Genomic DNA, 12,165 nt, shown 5'->3' on the forward strand with positions numbered 1-12,165 from the left:
GACCTTAAACTTATGTCCTCCAGTTCCTGATTCCCATACTCAGGGTACAAAATGCTGTGCATCTACACTATCTATTCACCTCATGATCTTATACACACCTCGGTAAGATTACCCTTCAATGTCCTGTGCTCTAAGAAATAAAGTCCTGGCCTGCCCAAACTCTCCTTACAGATCAGGCCGCTAGTCATGGCAACATTCTCGTAAATCTTCTCTGCACTCTTTCCAGCTTAACAACATCCTTCCTATATCAGGGTGACCAAAACTGAACACTACTTTTCATCTTAACTAAATGCTAAATATCCTTTAGTTCCTTTACTCAAGTAATGAGATTAATCTTCTCCACCCCTTCAGAAGGTCACAACCTTGAGTCTATTTACATATATGCACCTTGCTTCCATAGGAGCACCAATGAAAGGGAAAGGAAGCAAATGGAACCACTGATGTTTAAATATTTGACAAATAAACTGCCTTAATAGAGACATTAACTAGCGAAGTTTGGTTTCTATACTATGCTTTCTTCCTAAAAGTTCCCTTAACAAAGATAAAATAAGAAACAAAAATATATCCAATGCAAGTCAACACAAGATATTTTAATTCAATGAAAATCTACTTACAGGTAACCTGTTGTCTGAATTGTCAAATATTATTTCAACAAATGCAGAAATAACCCGAGGTCCAGTTCCTTCCTAATGGGTCATTCAAAAATCACATTAATATTTGTAAATTAAATTAAATTCAAGGATAAATTGTAAAATACATTAATTGTAACACAAAACAAAAATACATCATTCAATATATACACATTTATTTCAAAGAATAAACAAAAATACAGGTCTGCAACATCTTTGGAAAGAGAAACAGTAAATGTTTTGGATCAAAAACCCTTCATCAGAGCACAGAATCTAATGAAGGATCATCAACCTAAATCATAAACTTTCTCTTTCCACATGCTGCCTTATCTCCTGAGTTTTGCACAAAATAAACAGCTGGAAGAACTCGATCAAGTAGCAACTGTGAAAGCAAAGGAATGGTTGACTTTTTTGGTTGAAACCCTTCATCAGTCCTTTTGCAGGGTCTCAACTTGAAACGCCAACTATCACTTTGTCTCCACAGATGTTGCTGAACTGTTGTCTTCTTCCAACAGTTTATCTTTGACTGCAGATTCCAGCATCTGCTGTCTCGTGTTTCCTGCTGAATATTTCCAGTATTTTGCTTTCATTCATAAAAATAAGTGTCCCTTATAAATTTAAAAGGGAATTAAATTAACAGAGCTACATAACAATTCTTTATTGAGTTAATGATCAGAATTTGCAGCTGGATTGACAAAAGATAATTGACCTGAAAAATTAGTTTTGTTTCTTCATCCACTAACTTCTTACATACTGAGCATATGCAACATTTTTTAGTTTTGAATTTGCTCAAGCAAGGGTTAGGCTCAGAATTTCAGGACTCTCAGTCATACTATTGTGTAACTATCCCAAGTAGAAACCAAATAAAATTATAACTTTGCTTCACTAATTAAAACCAAGGGCTTCACAACAATCCATGTATTAAAAGGTATCAAAAGGTACATTTTGAAGAACAGTATCCTCAAAATTAAGTTGCACAGTATATTGCAGTAAATGATAAGCACAATCATAAATCAACTATTTTTGGCACAAGTACTTACATGTAACAGAGCAAGTCTTTGCTCTGGACGAAGGTGACTGAACTCATCACTGAGCACAAACTGAATAGCTACAAATGAGGGAAGAAAAAAGTAGAGAAAATAGAAATAAGAAAAGTTACTTCAAATAAACAAATTTCACATTTTTATCCTGATTATGCAGAAGACAGCCATTTGGTTCTTTGAGTCCACGTTCGCTCTCAGAACAGCTTCAAACTCATGACTCTATACAGGTTAGACACAAAAAGCTGGAGTACCTCAGCGGGACAGGCAGCACCTCTGGAGAGAAGGAATTGGCGACGTTTCGGGTCGAGACCTTTCTTCAGTCTGAAGAAGGGTCGAGACCCAAAACGTCGCCCGCTGAGTTACTCCAGCTTTTTGTGTCATCATCGGTTTAAACCAGCATCTGCAGTTTCTTCCTACTCCATACAGGTTACTACCCGGGTTACCAACTCCAAACTTATGGACACCATATGCGGATGAACGTTTAGGAGATCAAACGTTATATTTGACCAGGATATATTTGCTAGCTACTGCAGGCATAGTCTTTTGGGTGATAACAGAACATTTCCATGTGCCTATTGGGCACACCCCCAACAATCAGGGACGGAGCCGAGCAAAGCTAGAATGCTGAGCACTCACTCCATGAGTCAGTGAGGCTGCTCTTACTGCACATACTTGCTCTCCCTCCATAATTGTTTCACACACTGCTTTTGTTCAATTCCATCCTAGGAACAGTTCTCAAGTCTGTACCCTGTGGTAAACCATGGGGACTTATTGTAATTTATTTTCTCGCAAGCCCATCACCCCCCCCACCATTCTCTTGCCACACAACTACTCTATGGGCATTTAACTTAGTTGCACATTTTGGCGGAAACCAATGCACCCAGGGGAAGCCCATGAGGCAACTCCAGACAGCACCCAAGCTCAATATTAAGACAATGATGCTCAGGTTGCGTTACAGCGCCAACACTAATTACTGCTCCACCATGCTGTCCTTCTATTCAAAAAAGGTCAGCCATTGTAGTTCCATTCTAATATCATAATATACACCTTTAATATGACGTGTAAGTTGCCGTCGATTAAAGATAGCCGGTCACTGTATAAATGAAACAAGTCTATAAAAAATCTATTCTGCAGCCAGGTACAACGCAAGTCATAACAACAATAAAATAAATGTATTGTGTAAAATCAAAGTGCGGCAGCTTTGATGAGATTGATCAGTTTTGATGGCTGGCTGGGTTTCTTTACAATTCTGTGAAATTGGATGTTTAATTGATTAATTTTCAGAAGATTTTAGTGCACCAATGAATATTACCACCTGAAAAACTTCAAGAAACTGAAGAAAGAAAGAGGCTAGTTTCTAATTTATTTAAATCTTAATGAAAATGAGTAAATTACTTTCACATCCCATTCTAGTCTCCAAATAAGCACCTCTAACAGTATCAGAAAATGACCATTCCAATTTTCCCACCTTCCCCAACATTGCTTCCAACCTAGAATTCCCATACCATTACACTAACACGGCATAGGCCATTTACCCCCCTCAAGCCTGCTTCAGCATTTAACAAGATCACTGCTGATTTGACTGTACCCTGAAGTTTGCATTTCCAGCTACCCATCGTAACTTTTCATCCCTTTGCTCATTAAGTATATACTCACATTTTAAATATGCTCAAAAACTGTTTTCACTCCTACAACCATTAAAATAAAATATTTCACCTCATCCATCGTAATTAGGCATTCTCTTATTTCTAAATGGTGAACGCTAGTTCTAAATTCTCCCAGAGGAAACGTCCCTCTTCATCCACCTTGTCAAAAGCACTCAGGATTTTAAAAGTTTCAATCAACTCATCTTTTGCTCTTCTGAACTCCAGCAGATACAACCTTGCCTGATAACATGCATTCAATATTACTCTCCAATTGTGCACTTGAGCAGTTTCTCCTATGCCTTAGTCAACATGCATTCCTAAAACGTACCATTAAAAATGCATGGCCAATGTATACATATTCCAAATTCCATAAATCAACGAGTCAGCATATTAATAGCCAATAAAGGTACAGTTATAAACTTAAATGAAAAACAAATCCAGAAAAATCTTACCATAAAAGAAGTTACTTTTTCCAGATCCATTTCGACCAACTAAACAGAAAGGAAAAATCATAGTTAAAATCCAAATTTACTTATTTTAATAGCAACTGTGCAAAGTTTAGCTTTAATAGTGAAAGACCAAGAAAGGGTTAAAAAAAAAAGGTCGAAAGACCAGTTAAAAGGCTTTGGGGTACTAATTCCTGATTTATCCTACGCTTGGCAGTACTTACCTGTCTGCTACCGAAACAACTATTTCTTCCAAGGGTTTTAAGATGCACACTAAAAATATTACATCAGCTGATCAGCAAAAGATTGATTTGAGCAAAAGTATGCTGTCATTTTGCTTATTCATATGATTTGGACTAATAACAAATATCTTTGTTCTTTAAGAAGCTATTCCAAAATATCCACACCCAAACTAGAACAGAATTTGGAGAATTATTGCCACAGTGGCCTATTTTTGTCTCATTTGGATATCATGCCACACAATAAGCACAGTACCACAGAACTATCATTGAATTGTAATCAGGTCCACCCTATAGAGAGGAGCAATCCATATTATGCCCCAAAACACATGTGTTTATCCACAATGGTTCACAAAAATAAAACAAATATTTGTTACGTTTTCCCCATCATTTAAAAAAATGTATTTTATTCCCCCGGCCATATTTATTGAGGATGTATTTGCCCAACATTTAAAGAACTTCTGGTCTCAATAATCTGTAAAATAATATTTAATGCCAGTCTTTGTTTCCCCAGATTCAATTCTACACCCGAGTTCCTCTCCTATCTCCTCTAAACAACATTCTCCTTTCTCCACTGAGTGCGTTCAGGGAAACTTCGCAGCCATTTGGCATCAACAAAATTCCACAAAAAAAAACAAGAAAAAAACTGACCAGTTACCAGCACTGGAAGAAGAATTGCCCTTTTAAAAATATAGTAAAACTCAACAATGGGATTTTGGTTATGCTGGTAGATTTTCTAGACCATTGGAAATTATTTTTGTTAATATCTTAACACACTGCCATGTCATTTCTTAATGAGCTTATACAGTAGAATCATAATATTCCTAGCAAATTTATAGTATGGAAAACAAAATCCAGTAAGCCAGATGCTGAATGATTAGTATTTTCAGAGAGCGGCTCAGCAGTAAATTATCAGAGTTTTATTGCAGTACTGGGTCTATTGTGCATCATAAATGACCAGAATAGATGGCCAAGACCTTAAACTATGCCCTCTTTCTTTACTGCAATAGTCCATCTCCAATAAGTCTGAAAATGCTGCTGTAAAGTGCAACTCAATGGTGATAATGTTTCCAACAGGGTATCCAAATATTTTTGGAAAATTCCAAAAATTTCAACTGTGATATATATATATATATATATATAGATGTATAAATAGATATATATATATACTAGACCAAGTGCGGATCCGTTGGGCCCGCTCTCCCAACGCAATATTCCACCAAACTACGCATGCATGGCTGATGAGCCCGCACTAACGGCAGAAATTAAGTTAAAGTTAATAATTTTGCGTTTAATATTTCCATTATCTCGCCATCCCTCTTCCTACCCTTATCCTCTTCCATTCCCCCTCATCTCCCAGCACTTCCTCCCCCTCCTCTTCACCCTCCCTCCCCTCCCTCCCTCTCCTTTCCCCTACGCTGTCACTCCTCCCTCCATAACCCCTTCACTCCCCCCTCCTCACCTCCCCCCTATCCCACACCTCCTACTCTCCCTCATCTACCTCACTGTCCTCCCTCTCCAACCCACTCCATACCCCCCTCTATCCCCCCCCTCCTCCCCCACTGCCTTCCTCTCCATCTATCCCCCACTCCTTACCTCCCCCACTCCCCTCCCCACTTCCCCCCCCTACACCCTCCTCTCCTTGAATCCCTCTCCCTTCCCTACCTCCCACATCTCCCTCTATCCCCCTGCTCCCCCACTCCTCACCTCCCCCCTAGCCCCCACAATGAAAATCGCTGTTTTAAAAAAAATGAAATTCTCAATGATAAACGCATATTTTCTTTAAAATAACCTAAACACAATGTAAGCTGATAATGAAAACAGAAGATTACACAAAAAAGCTGGAGAAACTCAGCGGGTGCAGCAGCATCTATGGAGCGAAGGAGATAGGCAACGTTTCGGGCCGAAACCCTTCTTCAGACTGATCGGGGGCGGGGGTGGGTGGGGACAAGAAAGGGAAAAGGAGGAGTAGCCAGAAGGCTGGGGGATGGGAGGAGACAGCAGGGGGGCTAAGGAAGGGGAGGAGACAGCAAGGACTAACAAAATTGGGAGAATTCGATGTTCATGCCCCGGGGTGCAGACTCCCCAAACGGAATATGAGGTGCTGTTCCTCCAATTTCCGGTGCTGCTCGCTGTGGCCATGGAGGAGACCCAGGACAGAGAGGTCGGAGGCGGAGTGGGAGGGGGAGTTGAAGTGCTGAGCCACCGGGAGGTCAGCTTGGTTATTGCGGACCGAGCGGAGGTGTTCGGCGAAACGATCGCCCAACCTCCGCTTGGTCTCACCGATATAGATCTGCTGACATCTAGAGCAGCGGACGCAATAGATGAGGTTGGAAGAGATGCAGGTAAACCTCTGTCGCACCTGGAACGATTGCTTGGGTCCTTGAACGGAGTCGAGGGGGGGGGTAAAGGGACAAGTGTTGCATCTCTTGCGGTTGCAAGGGAAAGTGCCCGGGGAGGGGGTGGACCGAGAGGGAAGGGAAGAATTGACAAGGGAGTTATGGAGGGAGTGGTCTTTGCGGAAGGCAGATATGGGAGGAGATGGGAAGATGTGGCGAGTTGTGGGGTCACGTTGGAGGTGGCGAAACTGACGGAGGATTACTTTTTGTATGTGACGGCTGGTGGGGTGAAAGGTGAGGACTAGGGGGACTCGGCCCTTGTTGCGAGTGCGGGGATGGGGAGAGAGAGCAGTGTTGCGGGGTATGGAAGAGACCCTGGTGCGAGCCTCATTTATGGTGGAGGAGGGGAACCCCCGTTCCCTGAATAGTGAGGACATTTCAGATGTCCTGGTGTGGAACGCCTCATCCGTGGAGCAGATGCGGCGTAGACGGAGGAATTGGGAGTAGGGGGATGGAGTCCTTACAGGAAGCAGGGTGGGAAGAAGTGTAGTCCAGATAGCCATGGGAGTCAGTGGGTTTATAGTGTATGTCGGTTAGAAGTCTATCACCTGCAATGGAGATAGTGAGGTCAAGGAATGGTAGGGAAGTGTCGGAGATGGTCCAGGTGTATTTGAGTGCCGGATGGAAGTTAGTGGTGAAGTGGATGAAGTCAGTCAGTTGAAAACAGAAGAATTTGATTAAAACAAAGTTTATTGAAAATCAAAAATTTTTTATGTAAATGAAATTTGGGATCCTATTGTGACGTCGAATGCGGCTGACAGGCAGGGCAAGTGGAAATATGGTTTGAAAAGTGATTTTTGTAAAGTTTAAAATGTCAATAACTTAACAAAATATAACATCAATCCGAACGAAACTTGTTTTATTTACATCCCAATGGTGAGTAAGGTGGGCCAAAAAATTGGAGCGCTATCGTGTACTGTTTTGGCGGGGGGTTTGGGATATCATGCACACACACAAACAAAGTGTTAGTAATATATAGTTCCTTGTCAGTCAGTTTCTTGATCTGACAGACAGACGAGACTTTTAATAGTATACTAGACCAAGTGGGACTCGCTGAGTCCCGTCCCCTCAATGCGCAGTTGTGGGGGGGGGGGCCTGCGGCGTCACACACACGCTAACCACCCCCACACAAACTAACCACCCCCCTTGATCTTATATTAATATTATTAATTCTTCGCTCCTTTTAACCCATCCCCCGCCCTATCCACTCATGCATAGCCCCCAACTCACAGGCGCGGCTAGAGAGGGAGAGGGGGTGGGGTAGAGAGGGCAGAGGCAGAAGGCAGGGGGCAGAAGGCAGGGGCAACGGGTAGAGGCAAGGGGCAACGGGTAGAGGCAGGGGGCAACGGGTAGAGGCAGAGGCAGAAAGAGGGCAGTGACAGACACGGAGTGTGGCTGCAACCTCTCCACCGTGCGCCGACACGAGGACCCCAAGCGGGGTGGCGAGCGAGCATCGACCAATGGACCGCGAGTTGGGCCGCCGCAGTCTTCAGCCCAGGGCCCGACTTCATCTCCGGCTGCGTCTTTTGAATAACGGCAGGAGGGGGTGGGGAGAGGAGAGAAGGTTGGGCGGGTGAAGTCACTCCCAGCGTGAGGAAGAAGGCATGCAGACCTACTGTGACATCATCAGCCAAAGACAGTCATTTTTAAATTCAATGTTTTGTCAGATTTTTGAACATTTTCATTAATAACTCAAGAAACAATGCATGAAATTTTCAGATAAGGCGATTTTGGACTCCGGGGGGAAATGTCTACCGGAATATGTAAAAAAATTACCGTTACCGCGTCGGTTTTTTTACGAAGATGTGATTATACACAAACACACATGCAAATAAATACACATCCAAGATCTGAGTTCAATAAGTATAGAGATATATAGATTAGAGAACTTGGACCATAAAATATTCTGGCCAATTACTTTTTTTAAAACTATGCTTTGGAACTCACCTATAACGTTATGCTTGGAACTAAAGGGATCAACAATGGTTTGATCCCTGTAGCTGCGAAAACCCTGGATAATTACCTGGAAGATAAATAGGGTAACTAGCTTTAGTTTGCAGCATAATAAAACAGAAATTCTATATAGGGAATGTAAATCCCAATCTTCACGGCCAAAATGAGAATAATTTCATAAATAAATCCCAAACAATACCCATTCTGCAACAGAACAAATTAAAATCTACTCAAAACCAAAATAATGTGCTCATTAAAACTTTGCATAGACTTCGCCATGTTTAAACTAAACTGAATGTACCAGGTCAGGCAACAATTAGACAAGGATTAGAAACCCAAGCAAGCCATTTCAAAGTCCTCCTACTACAAAGTTGTATGTACATACAATGTAAATAATAACTTTCATTACACCAATTCAAAAATTTATATTGATATAGAATGCAAACGTTGGGAATAGGAACAGCCGTGGAAGGGAACTCCAAGATCTTAAAGAAAAAAGTGAAACCTGCGGCATCAGCAGGTAAATAATTGATTATGTGCATTCCATTCATTGCAATTGGAAAAACAACTCCAGATGTTGAAAATCAGAGAGCGTGATCATTTTGTGTTAATAAAATAGGTAAAAAGGGCAATGACATACTCAAACTTTAGGCAGTAGAGTAATAAAGCAGCAATATCACAATAGATAATAATCTCCAGATTATTGTAGGTATCACAGACAAGCGAATAAAAGACAATAATGCAGAAAACAGGGTTCAAAATGCCTCGTGGAATTGAACTAGGTTTGGAAAGGTGCTTCCAGTAAAAAATGTATGCCTATATAGTTTATATGGTCTGCACAATGCCTCCGCTTTATCACATTCCTGCCAATCTCTGCCTGTGGCTTCCTGTATTGTTCCAAGAAGACCCAAGTTCAAGAAATATCTTCCCTCTGGTACATTGAACGATTTCTGCCCGCCATCATTTCACGTCCTTTCGGATACATGGCATGGTGGTGCAGCAGTAGAGTTGCTGCCTTACAGTGCCAGAGCCCCGGGTTCAATCCTGACCATGGGTGCTGTCTGTATGGAGTTTGTACGTTCTCCCCTTGACTGCTTGGGTTTTCTTGGAGATCTTCGGTTTCCTCCACACTCCAAAGACGTACAGAATCATGCCAACAACAACAACATATACAGCCAGTCACTTAATCTATTCGCACCAGCCACATCTTCACCTTATGGACTAATAGATCCTGACCTCGGGTGCTCTCTGTGTTAAGTTTGCACGTTTTCCTTTGACCACGTGGGTTTCCTCCCACATCCCAAATTGGGCTTTGTAAATTACCCCTAGTGTTTAGGGAGTGCATAAAGGTAAAACACAGAACTGGTGTGATGATGATCGATGGTCACGTGGACTCATTTGGCCGAAGGACCTGTTTCTGTGCTGTATTGTTCAATTCAAACAATTAGAGAAATTCTCTTTTACTACCACTTAGAATAGGTTTTCTCTCTCAAGTTTCAAAACATGTCCTTCTCTGAAACATTGAAAATGTTTCTCTTTGTCACTTAACCCATTTAGTTTCTCCATTTATCAATTTGTTTTTAATATTATGTTGGCTCAGCTCGTCTCATCCTGCTACATATGCAAGTCTAACCTGTCCACCACCCTGTCATTAACACTACTGACTAACTTGCCAACGTGCTTGCTGCTGTTGCCATCAAGCCATTTCAAGTCATGCTATCACTGACATTCACTCCTACTGAAACCTAACTTGCATCTCACTTTCACAATTCTGACAAAAGGTTGCAAACCTAAAATGCTGACCATTTCTTTTCCTTCAGATCATGCCTGACCTGCTCAGTTTTTTCAGCATTTTCCATTTTTGTTCTTCGTTTCCACCACTGGTCTTTTTTTTCTCTTTACAATATTTATTCTGTACTCTCTTTCCCCTCTCTGCTCCCACCATTAAACAACTTCAAGCTTATCTCCTACTCTCCAGCCATCCCATCCGAAAATGCAGTCTTCATGCCTGCCTCCTTCCCTCCACCTCCCACCCTCAAACAGCCGCAGGCATCCCTCCATCCTTCCACCAAAATTCCAATGACAACAGCGACAGACACGCTATCCTGTGATAGTGACAAAGGATATCCACGTTTTCAACAAGATGTAGATCAGTTGGACCAAGGCATGGCAAATAGAATTTAACGCTTGACAAGTGAGAGGTGTTGCATTTTGGCATGTCAAATTAGGGCAGGATTTACAGAGTCAATGGTACAGCCTTGAAGACTGATGCAGAACAGAGATATCTGGGAGTACAGGTGCAGGGTTCCTGAAAGATGGCGAGTCAGGTGAACAGTGTGGTGGAGAAGACCTTTAGCATCTTGCCTTCATTGAGAAGGGTACTGGATACAAAGGTTGGTACAACATGATGCAGCTGTAACATTTGGAGTACAGTGTGCAACCGTGGTCACCCAGCTATAGGAAGGATGTAATGAAACTGGGCAGAAGGCACTAGGATGTTGCCTGGGGATGAGGCAGCAGCACCCCGGCCTTCCCACCATCATCTCCCCCTCCCTCCAACTCAAGGCCTCCTCTCTTCACACCCCCATCGCTCAGCTCTCTCTCACTCCCTCCCTCCATCTCCAGCCCTCGCTCCACCACTCTCCCCACCACCACCTCCACACTCGGGCCTCCCCCAGCGCCCAGGCCTCGCTGCCTCGTACCTGTTTAATGTACATGTCTGCGGGCGGGCGGGCGGACGGACCCCTCGGCCGCGACACCGCCACTAGTTAATAACGGGCTTGGCCAGAAGTGGCGGCGGCGGCGTCTATTCTTTCACCCCACCCCCAGCAAACCTCGTTTATTAACATTCAGTGTCCGAAACGTGAGGGATTGAAAACAAAATAAATTAAAAACCCAGAAACTCTGCGCGGGCGAGAAGATGGCGATGATGGTGGCGGCGGTCTCGGGTCCCGGGACTGCGGGGGGAGGGGGGGGACAGAAAACTGACAGCACAATGCCGGGGTTAGAACTGGAACAAGAGCATCAATTCACCAATGTTTGATATGGTGTTTGAAGATTAATATTTAATTTTAATGCGATCATTTTATTCACGAAGAAAAACAAATCATTCCTTCCATTGTGTGTACAGTCCTCCCCGTTTGTCATTGGTTTGGTCCAAGTGAGGTCAAAGATTCGGCGCCAATTGGGGTTTCGGCGACTGCGCCTGCGCATTTTATTAAAGGCGCACTCTGTTTTGGAAACGTCATCGGATTATCTGCCGGCCGGCTTTATTTTGGTTCACAAAGGTCTTTTATTGTCACGTGTATTAAGGTACAGTGATATTCGAGGCTTTGCTGGAAGTCTTACCACCATCCATTTTTTTCGCTCTTTTTGAGAATATTATTAGATATTGTTGTAGGCTTTCAATGTATAAACTCAGTGACGTTAATGAATTAAGTATGGAGATTCAAGAGACTGCAGGAATCTTGAGCAAAACACAAAATGCTAGTGAAATTCAGCAAGTCAGGCAGCATCTGTGGAGAAAATGGACAGGCGATGTTTCGGATCGGGGCCCTTCTTCAGACTGATCGTGATCTGTCAGTCTGAAGAAGACTCCCAACCCGAAACGTTGCCTCTCCATTCCCTTCACAGATTCTGCCTAACCTGCTAAGTTACTCCAGCTCTTTTTGTTTTGCCCAATTAATGTCTGGGTGCAATTAGCACAAACCCAGTATGGCGATTATTGTGCATCATAATGACCCCATCATGGCTCCAAATCACAAACTGTGCCATTGCTGTTTGAGTAACGTTTTCAACTTCTATTCCACA

The 12,165-nt window shown here is 42.6% G+C and overlaps 1 protein-coding gene and 1 long non-coding RNA gene across 2 annotated transcripts in view; one reads left to right on the plus strand and one right to left on the minus strand.

Annotated features, from left to right (window-relative positions):
* The window catches only part of smc3 (structural maintenance of chromosomes 3), a 63,889-nt gene extending 52,576 nt beyond the window's left edge, over positions 1-11,313 (minus strand). Inside the window, exons 1-5 of the mRNA XM_055646967.1 lie at positions 11,058-11,313; positions 8,350-8,425; positions 3,771-3,809; positions 1,670-1,737; positions 615-686 (exon numbers count right to left, since the gene is read on the minus strand). Of these exons, the coding sequence (XP_055502942.1) occupies positions 615-686; positions 1,670-1,737; positions 3,771-3,809; positions 8,350-8,425; positions 11,058-11,072 (270 nt within the window). The 5' untranslated portion in view covers positions 11,073-11,313. The remainder of the gene's footprint in view (positions 1-614; positions 687-1,669; positions 1,738-3,770; positions 3,810-8,349; positions 8,426-11,057) is intronic.
* LOC129704084 (uncharacterized) overlaps positions 8,435-12,165 on the plus strand; it is a 34,917-nt gene continuing 31,186 nt past the window's right edge. Inside the window, exon 1 of the long non-coding RNA XR_008724681.1 lies at positions 8,435-10,748. This is a non-coding gene — a long non-coding RNA (uncharacterized LOC129704084). The remainder of the gene's footprint in view (positions 10,749-12,165) is intronic.

The sequence above is a fragment of the Leucoraja erinacea genome, chromosome 15 (assembly GCF_028641065.1).
Source record: "Leucoraja erinacea ecotype New England chromosome 15, Leri_hhj_1, whole genome shotgun sequence".
Classification (NCBI taxonomy): Eukaryota; Metazoa; Chordata; class Chondrichthyes; order Rajiformes; family Rajidae; genus Leucoraja; species Leucoraja erinaceus.